Raw genomic sequence first — 16,408 nt, 5'->3', positions numbered from 1 at the left:
AATCCATTAACCTAGATTATTTTTCCATTATTCGATTAATAATCGGATAGCCATAGGTTCCTTGAAGAAGATTTTTTACAAAATTAAACAAGGTGAAACTCAAACTTTTCCACTTGAGGAGTTCTGGATAGAGCACATTAACAGACAAAAACGTTTTTTAATCTTATATATATATATATATATATATATATATATATATATATATATATATATATATATATATTTATATTTTACAATTTTGATGTACTTACTGCTCTAAGTGGTTTAGTCTGTCGGCTAAAGGCATGTTTTAAATTCTCTATACTTTAGTTAATGATTAATCGATTACTTAATTAGTTGACGATTATTTCAATAATCGATTAATCCAATTAATTGTTTTAGCCCTAGTTTTCTTCAGTAAATAGAGAAAAAAAATGCAGGCAATATAAAGATATATAGTGCTGACCCAAGCTGTGTATGATATGTGCTGGCAGGTGTCTTTTATTTTGAAATTTTAAACTAAAACAAGTCAAACAAAAAGACTAAACCCAAGAGTACCACACAAGGTAAGAAGGTCATTATTTTTTTGTTTGTGAGGCAACAAATGTGTAGCAAACATTTTAACTCTAAATGGGCCTTTGGAGCACATTTGTGTGGGAATCCTACAGGCTCAACCAGTCCAACTGAAAACATGTATGGGCACAGATTAAATAGCAGGCTTAGTTATGAAGAAATGCATCCCAAACTCACCTTCCCTGTAAGTGCTGAAGGAAATTCTGACTCAAACTTGTTACTGAGTCCAAACCTGTGAAACAAGAAAATATTTAGCTCAATGTAATCAAAGGTTGCAGCAAGGCAGTCTTCATGTGGGAATCACTGCTCCTTCATTATGCATCAGGAAAGACATCCTACATGTTTATTTCATACAAGCACTAATCAATCAACCAGCAGTCAAATTATTTTGAAATCAGTCTAACCAATCAGCTGATATGTGCTGCTGATATGTTTGAGCTGAAACTAGCATATGTTGCTTTCTTCTTCCTCTGATTACATGATTAAAAATGACACGATAATAAATGTTACACAAGTCTCTAGTTAAACAAGAAGCAAAATCTATTAAGAAATCAAACAAAACCTCAATATATAGCAAATGGAGAGGAGTGGAAATGATTCTAACCACATGATCTCAAGCATGGCGGCTGAACGAACTTTAAATTCAGCCAAAGCATCCATGGACCAATGAAAGGAAAAAATTATGCAAATACCAGACGAAAATATCTCAAACAGACCCAAACAAATAGCTAAAACAGACCCATATTGCTGGCTACGAGTTCTCCCCTGCGATCGTAGGTCAAGTTGTACCAACCCAGAGACTCTCGCTGCCACCAATTTTCCAACTTCTCCACAGATAGCTTGTTCTATGCTTAAAGTTAATTTCTGTGAGATTAAATAATACAATTGTTCTCCACTGTAATCGTGCCATCCTAACTGTAACCAGCTCAGGCAGACAAACAATAGTTTTGCCTTGACTGTAGTGAAATGTAAAAAACAAAAAGGGCAGAATGAACATACACATAAGTATCTATTAAAAAAGGAAATATTTTCAACATGATGAGGCATGTTTGAGAATGCCAAACATGGTTTGACATGGCAACCAGATGAAGCAGCTGTCATGGTTTGACAGCTGCTTCATCTGGTTGATTTTTTTTGAGCTTTTAACCAAGATTGGACAAGAAAGGTGTTCAATTCAGGAGAGACATGATCTCAATTCAATTCAGTTTATTTATATAGGGCCAATTCCCAACACGTCATCTTGAGGCACTTTACAGTTCACCAGATCATACAGTCAAATTGATTAAAAGTTTTCTATGTAAGGAAAACCAGTTGATTGCATCGACTCATTCACGCGAATGCAATCCCTCACACTAAGCAACAGTGGAGAGGAACAACTTCCTTTTAACAGGAAGAAATCTCCAGCAGAATCAGGCTCAGTGTGAGCGGCCATCTGCCGAGGCCGACTGGGGTTCAAGGAGACAGAAGCAGAGATACAAAAAGCTGCGAGCTAGCTCCCATGTCAGAGGATGAAGAGAGCACATCCAGCCTGTCACAGTCAGAGAAACAGGACTACACTGAAAAACAGGCCGATCTCCAGCATTTATAAACAAAGGTGTCGATGGCAACAGCACAGCTTTTATTTCTCTCCAGGGTGGAATCACAGCCAAACAGGAACAGACGAGGTACAGCTACAATGGAAATGCTGGGAATTATGGGCCTTCATTTCCTACGGGTTGTTAAATTAAATCTAACCACGCTAACTGTCCTACTTTAATGTAAATATAGCAAAGAATGTGAACTCCAAAATACTTTTTTTCCCCTCATTTTATATACCGTATTTTCACGACTATAAGGCGCACTTAAACGTCTTTTTTTCCCCTCAAAATGTGCGGTGCGCCCTATGGTGCGGTGCGCCCTATGTGTGTTGTAACTGCGACTTTTGAGACCACCTCATTGAGGAGATGATGAAAGAGTGGCTGAATGTAAGGAGACCAGGNGTATTTAAAGGTAGTAGAGGACATGTACCTGTATATAAAAAACGCGCCCTATAGTCCGGTGCGCCTTATGTGTGTGTTAAATACAGAAATGGGACACATAACTGAGAGTGCGCCTTTTAGTACGGTGCGCCTTATGGTCGTGAAAATACGGTACCTAAGAGAGAGCAATTTCTCTCTCTTTTACACACTGTAATACCACCTTAATAGAGTATAACCTATTACTGACTTCCAACATTAGGAAGGCTGAAAATCAATACTGGAGTGCTGCTCTTCTGTGTGCAATCAAAATCCACTAGAAACACAATTAAAGCTTTACAAACACATGAACGCAGAAATGAATAATTCTGAGAGTGCATCTACATTTAGCTGCTCGATTACAAACATTTTAACTGCTCAGTGTTATAGCTTTTATTTAGATAATTTAGACTGACCAAAATCTGAACCAGAGGGTCCGACCTAAGAAATAAATACCAGCCAGTAAAAAGCCTGACTAGTTCCTATATTCTTCATCTATGTCATCCTATAGAAAGACACAAAGGATCAGCAGAAACCTCAAAGGTGTGAGAATCAAATGTTCAATTACAATTAGATCTGTTTAAAAGATTTCAACTCTTTTTGTCCAGTTGTGGCAAGCTTATGGGCTGGTTATACTCGGGCAGCAGTGTGTCGCAGTGAGCTTGTCGCAGTTATGACGCAGATATTTTTGATTTATGCCCAATTTTGAATTGTGGTCTGCGCTATGTTATTTCATGCCACAAACAAAACAAGCCGGTAAGATACCAAACGGGAAATATGCAGCGAACGTAGATTTGACCAATCAGATGCGTCCTGTCTGCAGCCACCTACAATTTTGGATTGGTGCACCAGCGTATCTGCGTTAACTGCAAGATACATGAAGAGAACCTGGCCTCTGAGTAGAAATCAGCCTTAAACCAGACTTTAACCCTCTCCAGCTCAGGGATTCACTTGTGAGTATAAAAAGAAAACTCATAAAATGTGTCTTAAGTGCATAATAATCTGTTTCCTTGCACCTTTCCTTGGTTACCGGTAATATAAACAGTTATTTAGCAATTAAACAAAAAAGGCAAAGAAAAAAAAAAGGAAATCATTACAGTCTTTCATTTTCATGACTGCATGAAGAAATGTTCCTTTTAGATCGGTAGCTGATTTTCCTTGTGCAGGATTAACACGCTTTAAATTCCTCAAATAAAAGCATTAAGAAAAAAGACTTGCATAGTTTGAATGTTTTCATAATCTCTCATTTCTATTTAAATCTGGTTGCCTATCCAGCCAAAAGCTCAAAATATTTATGTTCACATGATGGCAACCAGGCAGTTATTTCCTGAATAATTAAACACACAGACTGTCACGCAATTTTTTTTCCCACAACCTCAACGTGTCTCAGAGTTGTTGCACCTGTGATGGTACATTTCAGCTTTTCATGATGGGACTGAATACTTTATGAAAAGGTGAAGCAATCATCTACAAAAAACACCTTTAGAATACTACTAAAGATTAAATCAGTCTACTGCTCTATATCTTTATTCAGTCAGTTAAGAAGTTGGGCCATTAAAAGCAAAACACTAAAGCTAACAGGTCAGACTGATAACACTCTTTAGTGTTAAAGCACGACGTAAATGTGCATTAACATTGGTTTCTCATTTTTTACATTTTCAAAATTTCTAAATGAGCCCAACTATGCCCCAAACATAAACTATAATTGACAGGAAAACTAGAAGGAAATGTTTGGAATAGTTTATTCTTACATTAACAGTCCTAAACGAGAAATATGTTTATTTCTCATTTTTTCCACTTAGATCAGATTTTATACCAATAGTTCACAGGGACAAAAGCTTTTTTTTTTTTTGTAAATCTTCCCAATAAATCTGTTGAGTTGTAAATAAAATAAAATAAAAAATGATAAGGTACCGAAGTATAAAATGTACATTTAGAGATTAGTGGGGAGGATTGGCATTTTAAAGAGAAGCAGAGAAATCGGTTTCTACAACCGACCTTTTTGGGGCTTTGATGCACCTTAGCTCAACAGCAATAAACAAATCAGACAGATCAATTTTAATACTATGACTCAGCTAATCTGATATTATAAGAGTTTTCACCACAAAACAGTTAAAACTGCAGCCTTAAAACGTATTCAACCTCTGCATGAGAAGCATGTCAAGGGTTGGTAGAACATCTTTTCGCTGTGACGATCTGCTACCAAAGTGAATCACAGCTAGACAGAACATACAGACTTTGTCTCTGAAAAAATCTCAGCTCAGTTTCCATTGGCAAAGACTTTCATTTAAAACTGTTATGTTTTTGTCCCACTTCTGCCTTTTCCCTGAAGTTCAAGTCAGGCAAGTAAAAAGGCTGTATATTTGTTATGAAATTGATACTAAAAGACAACCATTTGCATATTTTTGCAAATTTTCTGGATTATTTATTCTGCACATCTATTTAACAAGTATCTAGGATTCTGTTCAGAAAGCATATTCATTGCTCAAGTTCTAATTTATTTATTTATTTTTTGCTTTTAATTGTCATTTTTTATCCGAATGGTTTGCTGACCCTCATTTTCCTGGAAATCGTTACAGAGTTTGAAAATTTAGTATAGCAAAAACCAAACTAGTATCTTCCAGGACATTCATGGCCTTTTATTGCCCTGCCTAAAACTCTATGGTAACCAAATCTTAATGAACTTTGAGGTATGCACAGACTAATAGCTCTGCTTGAACGTCCAACAAAGCCCAAAACTAATCTTCCTTATAGACATGATGTAATACCCGAGTAAATCCACTTTATTCTCTTCATGGAGCATATTTCCAGGGCCAGAAAAGCATCACTCAACCATTACAACATTAGAGACATAGATTTCTTTCTAGTGTGTGCTTTCTTCCTTCTGATTCATTGCCCTAATAATTTCTGTTTTTTGATTCATTGCTTCAAAGAAAACCTCTTGGGCTTATTTATTTAATTATCTATGAGCAAAACAGGAGCTGATTTTTTTTTTTTTTAACCCGGTTGGGATTAAGAGAAAAAGCACTCATGTTTTTAATACATGTCTTACTGGGGAAAGAGATTCATGGAGCTAAATTGAGGTCATAAAGTTTATTAAAAAGAAAAAAAATTATAAAAAAAAAGTTCAAAAACTGTATAAAAAAAAATAGTATTTGATAGAAAAAAAATATATAAATGAAAAAAACACAAAAAACAGTGGGTAGCACTGCTGCTTTGCAACAAGAAGGTTGCGGGTTCAATTACTGGCTCCAAAAACATGACTGTTAGGTTAATTGGCGTCTCTAAATTCTCCTTAGGTGTGAATGGTTGTCTGTCTCTGTGTTGCCCTGTGATGGACTGGCGACCTGTCCAGGGTGTACCCCACCTCTCGCCCGTAGACAGCTGGAGATAGGCACTAGCAACCCTCTCTTGGGACAAAGCGTGTCAGAAAATTGATTGATGGATATATAAATAACATGGCAAAATCCTTCGTCATCTTTACAGTCGACAGGTTGCAACCATGTCCTGAATTCCACGTTTTCCAGCCACTTTTGTTGAAATTTGCATTTTCCCATTCTCTAGCTTTTTCTCTGCCTCGAGCTTCTTTTCCAAACATACAGCTTCAAGCATGCAATAAAAAGTTGCTATAAAAAAATCAAGTTACTGAGAGTTAAAATCTTAAGCACAACTGATACAATTCATACATTAAGTGTCATGAATAATTAAAGAATGCAATAGTGCAGGAGTCTTCACATTTTTCCAGGCCAAGGACCCTCAAACTGATGGCGAGATGGAGCGGGGACCCCCTAATTATTTATATTGTATGAAATTTGGCTATATCAAACTGGGCTTATAGTCACTCTTATGGGACAGGTGTTGTGAATGAAACGGTGCCCAGCTTGAAAGAGCTCCTGTGTGTTGCTGAATGTGTGCATTGATGACTGAAAGACATCTTCTGACTCCATTTATCTGTTTTCTACAGTGTGCTGAATTCATTCAATAAGTGGAAAACTTTGCAGGGGGGGAATATAAAAAAAAAAGTCATCAACCAAAACTTTTGCGACCCCCATGCAGTACCTCTGTGGATCCCCTAGGGGTTAGGGGTGTAAACACCCATAATGGCGATTCGATTCACAATCCATTTCCTGACCCACCGATTCGGTTATTTTCGATACTCAAGAATAAACCATGATACGATTCAATTCGATTATTATGTTAATTTATTATTTTTTTTACCTTACAGGCTAGACAATGTTTTAAATTTTAACTAAATCAATGAAAGCTGTACTATGGTTACGCATTTTATTTGAGAAACAACAAATACCAGTTGTACTCCACCTGGGCCTATGAAAACCTCATTCACAAAAAAATAATAATGCCTCTGTGTTTACGCGAGTGTGTGTGTGCAAGTGGAAAGAGGGTAGTGGCTAAAGGAAGCGAAGTAGGAGGGCAAAATAGGTTTAGCGCCCCCGCAGCACGGGAGTTAAAATTACATCCAGGTGCAAATGGATAAAAATAGATCGAAGGAAGAATAAAAAAAACATGAATGATACTCTTGTGGGCGACGTGTTGATGCATCGGATCGTCGGCTGTTGGATCGATGCATCGACAGAAAACGATTATTATTTACGCCCATACTAGGGATCCCGGACCCCCTGTTGAAGATGTCCGCAATAGTGTATTAATATAGGAACTAAATGCCTGTAATGATCTTTATTTACCCATTTAAATCAGGTATTAAAACCTTTATTATGAAGAGACATTGGGTACTCTGTTTAATACCATAATAAAGTCTCAACAGAACGAAGTGTGTGACTGATACACACTTTCATCATCAGTTAATTATATAAAAATACGTATTTTATTTCAATCTCCAATCTGAAAAAGTAGGATTTGATTTTAGAACCTAACTGAAACGGGGTGCATCAGGGACATAGCGCTTTAAAACATGTATTTTATTCAAAAGTATTACAAAAAATAAAAATAACGCAAATATAAGCAGTGTAGTTAGAGTTTGCAGAGGTGTTGCTACCTTCTTTAGCCTGCTGTTATGTTAGCAGCTAACTGCCTTAGCTAGGTAGGAATCAAATGCTAACAGAGTTCTACGCGCAGAAATGTAGAGTATTTCCACGGTACATGCAGCGTTTGGTCTGGATAACGACCGTTTCTACCGGTGACTTACACAGTGACGTGGCCGGAGCCTCGCACCACCACCGGGTCCGGAGCGTACTTGAGGAGCTGTTCCTCCGCGGCCCTGTCCTCGTCTTCTTCTTCCTCCTCCTCTTCGTAGATTTCATCAAAGTCCTCCATCATCGCTCCCCGGCAGCGACACCGGGAGAAACGCGGTGCCAACAGACAGAGAAGCTTTTTTTAAAAGCAAAGAAACGAGACAAAACTGACAGGGTGGGCATAAAAATACGAAGCAGTTCACATATCGCTGAGCGAGCTCCGACACAAAACATCAACATCCGCCGCTGGAGCTGCACGACACCGGAAGAGACATGGAGACGCACTTTCGTTCTTTTTTCTTTTTTTTTTTTTTTTTAACGTTGCGAATTTGCAATTCAAATTCACGTAAGAGGATTAGTATATGGAGGACCAACTCTGCCATATTTAAAAAATAAGTACAGAAATAAATAAATGCTCAATAAATAAATAAGCATACAATTAATTGACCCCAAAATGCAATAAACAAATAAATGTAGTTAGAAATTAAATTATACAATGAGATATAAATGTATAAATCTCTTTTAATTAGTTTCTTTATTTATTCGCCTTTGTAATAATTACCTAATTTATTTATGTGCATGTGATAATATTTTTGTCTGTTTTATTCTTCCTTTGTATGTATGTCCTCAATGCAATGTATTTCTGCCTGTCGTTTTTACATTTCTGTATGCATATCCGCACCGCCATCAGACAGCTGAATGTTGAAAAAGCTCTAAATCATGTCACATGACAATAAAAAGAGTCTAACTCTAAAATAAAAAGTTTTAAACTGTTGGAATATTGTTCTAAAAAATGCTGATTTCTGCTTTGTTTGTTGGGCATTTGGCAAAAGTCTCAGTGAATTATGATTAGTGAATGATGCAGTCAGTAATTCGTAATAATTGGTAATTAGTTAGTATTTTCACTGCTGAGTTCAGCATCCCCCCTCTTAAATGACCATCCCCCCATACCAACCCCTGTAACATTTTATTACTGAATCTGTAAAACTTCTACTATATATCAACAGTAATGACAATAATATTGCCCTTTCAACAATCTGCAACAGTTTCTTCCCCACTGCCATCAGACTGCTGAACAAAAAGAAAAACTCTAAATCATGTTACAGACACAGATAACACCAAACCAAAAATACTGCATATTTGCACCGTATATATTAATGCTCTGAACTTCCATATCTGTGTCCATAGCTGAATTTCTCCAAATGTTCAGTGGTGTCAAAAGTACACACGTGACGTGTTACTTAATAGGAGTATAGATACTGCAGTTTAAAATCACTCTGGTAAAAGTTGAAGTATCAACTTGACCTCTTCACTCAAGTAAAAGTGAAAAAGTATGTGCTCCATAAACTACTTAAAGTATAAAAGTATAAAGTAACCTTAAAAAAAACAGTGTTTTTAAACTGCAGTATCTATACTTCTACCGTACTTAAGTAATAAATGTGTGTACTTTTGACACCACTGATCCTTACCACCTTCTACAGAAGCACCATAGAGAGTGTTCTGAGCAGCTGTCTCAATGTGTGGTGTGGAGGCTGCAGCGTCTCAGACTGGAAGAAGGTGAGAAGAGTAGTGAGAACAGCAGATAAGATCATCAGGGCTCTGCTTCCCTCCATAAAAGTCATTTCATCTCAGCGCTGCGTGTCCTGAGCCCGTAATATCATCAAAGACCCCTCACACCCCCACCATGGACTGTTCTCCCTGATGCCCTCTCCAAAGAGACTTTGAAGCATCCAATGCAGGTCCAGCAGGTTCCATAACAGTTTCTTCCCCACTGCCATTAGACTACTGAATGATGTGTAAAATTGGTTATTTTACACACACACACACACATATATATATATATTTGTATTTTTTTTTTTATGTTAGAACTGTAAATATACAGTCATACGTTTATATTACTATTTCTAATGTATTTATTACTGTTTTCAAGGCTGCACTTTAAAAAATGAAATTGTCTAGAGTTGTTTTAAACGAAATTTCTTTTTTTTACACTTGTGTATACAAAATAAATCTGTCTAATCTAATCTAAAGTATAGATAACTAAAATGTGTACTTAAGTACAGTAACAAAGTATTTGTACTTCGATACTTGAAACCTCTGCCAATGTTTACATTTGATCACTGCAGAACTTTAAGAAATGGAAATGTCAGAAGAGCAAAACAATATTCCGTTTTGTTAACACTCTATGTATAGAAAATGACAATAAAAGTTATCTAAGTCTATGTTACTAACAAAGTCTACATTTGTAGTAGCTCTCTTGTTTGCATTTTGTTTAGTATTGCGTTTTTACATAACATTTATAAGAGAGGAATTTAGTCATTACTGTAACACTGTGAAGGATGTGCCACCTGGCTGTTTTGAAATGATTGCTGAATTTCCCGCAAAAAAGCGTTGGCGGCGGGGGGGGGCGGTCCCGTTATGTCCCCAGATCTTTGTCCAATAAGCCCGCTGCTCCTCTTTTATTGGTTGTCATTAGAACATTGCTCTCTGCTTTGGCCCCAATTGATGAGAGCGTTATTCAGCTCACACCAAATTATACTTCCTTACACATTTATTTAATTTAAACAGGAATTAAGTTGATATCTTTTTTGTTTTCTGTATTTCAAATCAGAAGAACTGGGCGGAGCTTTTGGCGCGAGGACGCTTGTTTTTCTTTTTGTTGTGTTTTTTTTTTTTTTAAGTGAACCATGCTAGCGTTGCTAGCTAATTAGCCTTCGTGTCGTTGCCTGCTCTGTCGCCCGGGACATTAATGCCATCAGCCAGGGTGGGTTACGTTTTATTTCGTGTTATATTTTACAAAGGTCCACCTGTCTTTTTTGTTTGTTTACCTAGTTGTAATTTGGCTTTAGGATTCCAAGCTTTGCTATCTCGGTTAGCCATGATGTTAGCTTTGCTAGGTTCGAAGCTAACGTATTGGTGATGGCTGGGATGCTGTTTTTGCTAAGCTAGCTAGCAGTAAATCTCACTACACGTTCTGAAGTGATTCATGTCCGAACATGAGCTTTTGTTTTCTTCCCAGAACTCAGGTCACATCATGAGCGGGACGAGCTGCAAAGCTAACAGCGCCGTGTACCCCGCTTCATCCGCGATGATGAACTCGGTGAAGAAGCCGAAGATGGAGCAGATCCAGGCCGACCATGAGCTCTTCTTACAGGCCTTTGAAAGTGAGATTCCGCCGCTCACTGTCAACCGATTAGATTGTATGGTTTTCCTTCATTCAAACCCGATTTTACTGTCAATGTTTTTATTTTTCCTTCTGTTTTTCTGTCAGGGATCCGGTCCAACAGCTCCTGTAGTGCTGTTGATGTTTTTAGCCCAAAATGTAATTCTAAACTTTGTTGGAAACGCGTTTATTTTTATTGTTGGGCCAAATCGGATGTTTTTTCCCCGCTTCGTTCAAAAACTGGAATTAAATAAACCATATCTTAAAGACATGTAGGAAAATGTGCAGTTAAGCTATTTGTAAACAACTGATGGGGTAGAAACTTTAACTATAGTTGTCCATCCAGATGCCAAATTAAAAAGCTGTGATCGTATAATTGTTCCAGTGTTGTCGAGCACAGTACCTTAAAAATTGTCTGATTAATAGTTTAATTTACTCAATATTTCAAAAGGAAAATTCATTAAAAGAATGGAGGAAGCAATAAGAACATATTTAGTCACATATGGTGGTCTGTAGGGTTGGGAATTGACAAGATTCAGATTCCCTTGTTGATTCTGTGAAATGATTCGGTTCTCTTATCGATTCTGTGAAACAATGAACTTGGTAAGTGCACAGTGACATTCGTCTACCTTCGCCTTGGACATTCTGTTTCTGCCTGCCTCGGTGAAAACAGAAGTCAGTGAACAGGAGCTGCCAGCCTCTGAGCAGCCAAGCTACCCGTCTCGTCACAGTCATCTAAATCTAATGGAGAATGTATCTGTTTAATGAAATAGCATTACTGTACAATTTCGGGAAATAAACTCATCTCCCCCTGATTTAAATTAACAACTGTTACCTTTCTCTCGCTCCCTGAACTGTGGAGCAACTTGAGAGGTAGGAAATTGGTTTATTTCCAGAAATGGCATATGATTTACTAGGAACCACATTAAGCACAGCCAGTGATACAAAACTAGCAACTTACCAGAGTTGCCTTCCATGCTGGTCGTAACTTTATTTTCTGTTCAGAAGCATCAAAAACACGGAATTTAAAACGTTTTAAAGTTAAAATGTATGCCATGTTGTGTGCGCAGGTGTTTCTGCATGTTGGATATATTTCCTCCCGCGGATGTAATTGACACTTTGGAATGATTGCAAAGCGCCTTGTTGCCATCTTTCGCTACCTTAAAATGAAGCCAAACTTTCGATCGCTTTACCTGATTGGATTTTTATTTTTTTTTTGCTTTTCAAGACTTAAGCCTGGTCACGTCGTACTTGCTTACTGAATACTGTATGCGTAACTTGCGTGAAAAACGTGATACAGGTCATGCTGCCCAGAGCTAGGATCTGGTGCTTCCTGGAACCACTAAGAGAATCATTAAGCGAGCTGCCAAACTCGGCAAAGTTCTGAACTGGAACCGGTTTTCGATTCCCATCCCTAGTCGTCTGAAAAAGCTATTCAGTCATAGTTGTGTGTAATAAGTGAGGATGTATTTTTCCAATTGGAGCTGAACAAAATCTTGCAGTAGTGATAATAGATGCAGAAATTGCAATAGTGATAATCGGGTATGATCTGTGCGCGATTTCTACATTTCTCCAATTTTTGTTGTGTTCTATACTGTTTACCTCAGCATTTTGTATCCAGTGTCTTAAAAAAAATAGATTAAAACTATGAGATTCCTGAATGACGGAGCCATGACAAATTGAGAATATGAAAGGATGGACATGTTTTGATTTTAATTTCAGTAGAATTTCATGGTTACAGTATGCTGCTAAATGGAAACAGATTGATCAGGAACATGTTCCTCTTAGAGGCTAAAGGTTGAAAACTAACCTTTGCTGTTTTTTTATGGAATATGTGCCCCAGGAAAGAGATTCTCAACAGTTTGATGGGTTTTTAGGTGTAGAATGTTTTCCTACTCTCCAACAGACAACTTGTTGTCTCTACAATAATGTTCAAATCTGCATAATTTGTCACAGAACATCTCTAACATGACGGAGGCTGCATGGAACAAGAGTGAACTTAGTTTTTTACTGCATCTCTAGTCAGTGGGCTGAATTATTGTCTTTGCAGACCAGTCTAGTGCAAAGACAGTTCAGATTGTTAGGATAGATGTTGAAGTTGAGATCTTCTCTGATACATTTAACATGACATAATATTTTAAACGTTCGATCTTTAAAGTAAACAAAATCTATTATGGGAAGGAGGATACATTTCTATTTTTATCTTCTTACTCGCCCTCCATGTGTCTTTTATAAAAGAGAACACTTCCAGAGTCATCACCTCTGAGTTAAATTTGTGGCCACTCTTACTGTCAGCGTTATGGATGCCTGAGCTCAAAGAAAATCTAGATTTGTTGAGCCTTCTTTGTGTTATAGAGCACATGTGACCGATGTAAACACAACATCACCTACTGGGTTTAGAGATAAATATCTCAAATACATACAGTCAGATCTACAGCACATGATGTGCTATGATGTCCTGAATCAGCCCCAAGCTGATTTCAGGTACGTTGCATTTCAATGTTTCTACTTTTACTTCTAGGTACCCCAGCTAACTCCTAACAAACATTATTAATTCAATTCAGTTTATTTATATAACGCAAATTCACAACACATTTCATCTCAAGGCACTTTATAAGTCAACCAGATAATATAGTCAAATTGATTAAAAGTTTTCTAAGGAAAAACAGTTGGTTGCATTAACTCAAAGGCATTTCCTCACACCAAACATGCTTATAGCGACAGTGGAGAGGAAAAACTCCCTTTTAACAGGAAAAAACCTCCAGCAGAACCAGACTCGGTGTGAGCGGCCATCTGCAGAGGCCGACTGGGGTTCAAGGAGACAGAAGCAGACATAGAAACAGGGATACAACGGCAACTGTCAACCAGCTCCACATGCGGCCCCGTCCATGAAAACATTCAGCCAGGCAGGCGAGCTCTGTACCAGCTCCTAAGTTAGAGGATGAGGAGAGCACATTCAGCCAGTCAGTCAGTCAAATAAACAGGACTACACTAAAAAAATAGACAGAGCTCAAAAACATATTTACAAAGGTGTTGATGGGTTACGTTTCTAAAGATGTGATACCTGCTATAGTGGGTATGCATAGTGTTGAGGATGAAACCGATACAGCTGGGGGCATCAGAACATAACAAGACTTTGCAGATTATATGTTTATTATTTATATTGTTTAAGTCCACTGTCACCAAAATCCTCTAAATACCCCTTATAAAGTCAGTTCAAATGTAAAGCTGCCCACACAAAAGAGAAACAACTAGTTTGGTGCAGTTTTTTTTTTTTTTTGGGGGGGGGGGGCTTTTTTGTGTTATAATCAAAGTATTGCAGGTAATTCCACGTAGAAAACCATTAAGACTCCAAGCTTCTCTATGTTAGTAACATTTTTTTAATGTGTGTTATTAGTTACACAAGGTGACAGATTTAGCAGAGCAGCCAGATTAAAACATATTCCAATCATCGTTTGTCTTATCCTTTCTAGAACCTACTCAGATATACAGATTCCTGCGTACAAGGAACATCATTGCAGTAAGTAAACAGAAGTCCTTTTTATTTCACACCTTTACCCTTACTGACCTGGTTATTTAAACTTACTCGGTCTTCTTCTTTTCCTCTTTTTTTTTTTAGCCCATATTTTTGCACAGGACCCTCACCTTCATGTCTCACCGAAATAATCGCACAAATGCCAGAAGGTATGCAACCTGCATCATCTTCACATTTAGTCAGCAGACGTTGTTTGGAAATGTTTGAAAGTAAATAATTTCAACTGTTGACTTGCAGGAAAACATTCAAAGTGGATGATATGTTAAAGACGGTAGAGAAAATGAAGACAGAGCAGGATTCTCCAAGGTAAAAAAAAGAGACATACGATTCACTTTAAATAATTTTAATAGACGTTTAAAAAAAAAAAAAATGTCAGTCTTTGATACATTTTAATGTTTTTTTTTATTTTTATTTTTTTTTTTTATAGCTTGTCTTCACATCTACAGTTAACGTTCACCGGGTTCTTCCATAAGGATGGTAAGCAGTTGTTTGGTAGTCTTTTTATTTTCTTGGTTTGAAAATATACAGTAGGTTTTGGGTGAGGATTTGTTGGAGATGTGAAAACACAGCAAAAAGTTTTAGTTTCTGATAGTGTTGCACCGATTCCGATACCAGTATCAGATGAGGCCCCGATCCAGCACTAAAATGTTGGTATCAGTATTGGCAAGTACCGACTAATAGGGCACCAATATCATTTTGAGAGCCAAAAGTTTATTCAACTATTGTCACCCAGTCCAGGTGTGCAATAAAAATTTGTACTGGATTCACTTTGTATTAGTCCTTTTCCTGCTTCACAAAGGTAGGCAGCAGCTTGACAGAGCCATGATGGCCATTATTTTACATCCAAGTAGTATGCAGTTCTTCATATATATATATACACATCAATTTCAAACAGATGGTATCGTTATCAGCCGATACTGCACAGCCGGGTATCGAGGCTAAAAAATGGCATCAGTGCAACACTAGCTTCTGATTAAAGGAAGTTGGAGGAAAAGAACACCACATGGCTGCAGCGATCTTTAATCTTTTGTATACATAAGTGTAAACAAAAATACATTTAGTTAAGAAATTAATTTAAAATATATTTTTTTTATAATTGAATAGGTTGAATATTTAATGTAATAAATTAAAGAAGCTAGGACTGTATGAACAAACAGGTAGTTTTGTTCACCCTTCCTCAGCAAATTGTTTATGAGCTGACTCAGGTGTTACCACTGGCATCTCTGTCTTGAAGTTTTCAGATATTTCAATAGATGCGAACTGATTAAGATCGGTCATTATAAAGTAATTGTTTAAGCATGACTTTGTACACTTCTTTGGTGAACCTTTTCCTACTTTTGCACCTCCTGTTCTTTATCAGAGGTTATGTCACAAATTAATTTCCCCGTTGTAAGACCAAGAAATTCCTACCTTATCTTATCCTAAAGGTTCATATAGGATTGGTACAATATTTTCTCTTGGCTGTCTTACCTTAAGAGATCCCGGGACTTTTGACATTCAGAAGTTGAGCTTTCTGAGTCTTCTTCATTCATGCTGCTTATATTTAAATGAGGAATGGAGCAATCTGACAGCTACAAATCTTCACCTGAGTTTGGAAGGCATTGTCTGGCTCTTTGTCTGCTGTTAGTCTGCCATATCATCCTAGGGTTGCCTTTCTTATTATGTCCCACCTCTAGGACTTAACCCTCAGCCCCTCAAAGCTTCATCTTTTTAATAACATTGGTAGCTTAGGCTTCTGGAAAATGGGCTCATAGTTATTATGTGGGTATCTATCTAATCTAAGCTCCTCAGGAAGTGCTTACCTTTGCCTCTGGTCCATTTTTATTTTGCTGCACTCACTGATGCCAAACTACACCACAGCATATCTTAAAATGGCTTAAATTTGGTTTTAATGAAGAATAACCTTTCAACCCAATGACAAATGCTTTGCTTTTGTTTTATTATGTTATCATTT

General features: G+C 37.3%; 2 protein-coding genes across 2 annotated transcripts in view; one reads left to right on the top strand and one right to left on the bottom strand.

The window, feature by feature from the left end:
* Positions 1-8,014, bottom strand: part of LOC107093489 (cysteine-rich hydrophobic domain-containing protein 2) — a 13,985-nt gene extending 5,971 nt beyond the window's left edge. Inside the window, exons 1-2 of the mRNA XM_015388573.1 lie at positions 7,711-8,014; positions 730-784 (exon numbers count right to left, since the gene is read on the bottom strand). Of these exons, the coding sequence (XP_015244059.1) occupies positions 730-784; positions 7,711-7,841 (186 nt within the window). The 5' untranslated portion in view covers positions 7,842-8,014. The remainder of the gene's footprint in view (positions 1-729; positions 785-7,710) is intronic.
* Positions 8,015-10,225: 2,211 nt separating this feature from the next.
* Positions 10,226-16,408, top strand: part of LOC107093481 (polycomb protein suz12-B-like) — an 18,918-nt gene continuing 12,735 nt past the window's right edge. Inside the window, exons 1-6 of the mRNA XM_015388559.1 lie at positions 10,226-10,520; positions 10,776-10,920; positions 14,393-14,439; positions 14,539-14,603; positions 14,692-14,760; positions 14,882-14,931. Coding sequence (XP_015244045.1) covers positions 10,506-10,520; positions 10,776-10,920; positions 14,393-14,439; positions 14,539-14,603; positions 14,692-14,760; positions 14,882-14,931 — 391 coding nt within the window. The 5' untranslated portion in view covers positions 10,226-10,505. The remainder of the gene's footprint in view (positions 10,521-10,775; positions 10,921-14,392; positions 14,440-14,538; positions 14,604-14,691; positions 14,761-14,881; positions 14,932-16,408) is intronic.

This window comes from Cyprinodon variegatus, unplaced genomic scaffold, assembly GCF_000732505.1.
Source record: "Cyprinodon variegatus isolate N-32 unplaced genomic scaffold, C_variegatus-1.0 Scaffold428, whole genome shotgun sequence".
NCBI classification, from domain to species: domain Eukaryota; kingdom Metazoa; phylum Chordata; class Actinopteri; order Cyprinodontiformes; family Cyprinodontidae; genus Cyprinodon; species Cyprinodon variegatus.
This window is presented reverse-complemented; position numbering and strand designations above follow the sequence as displayed.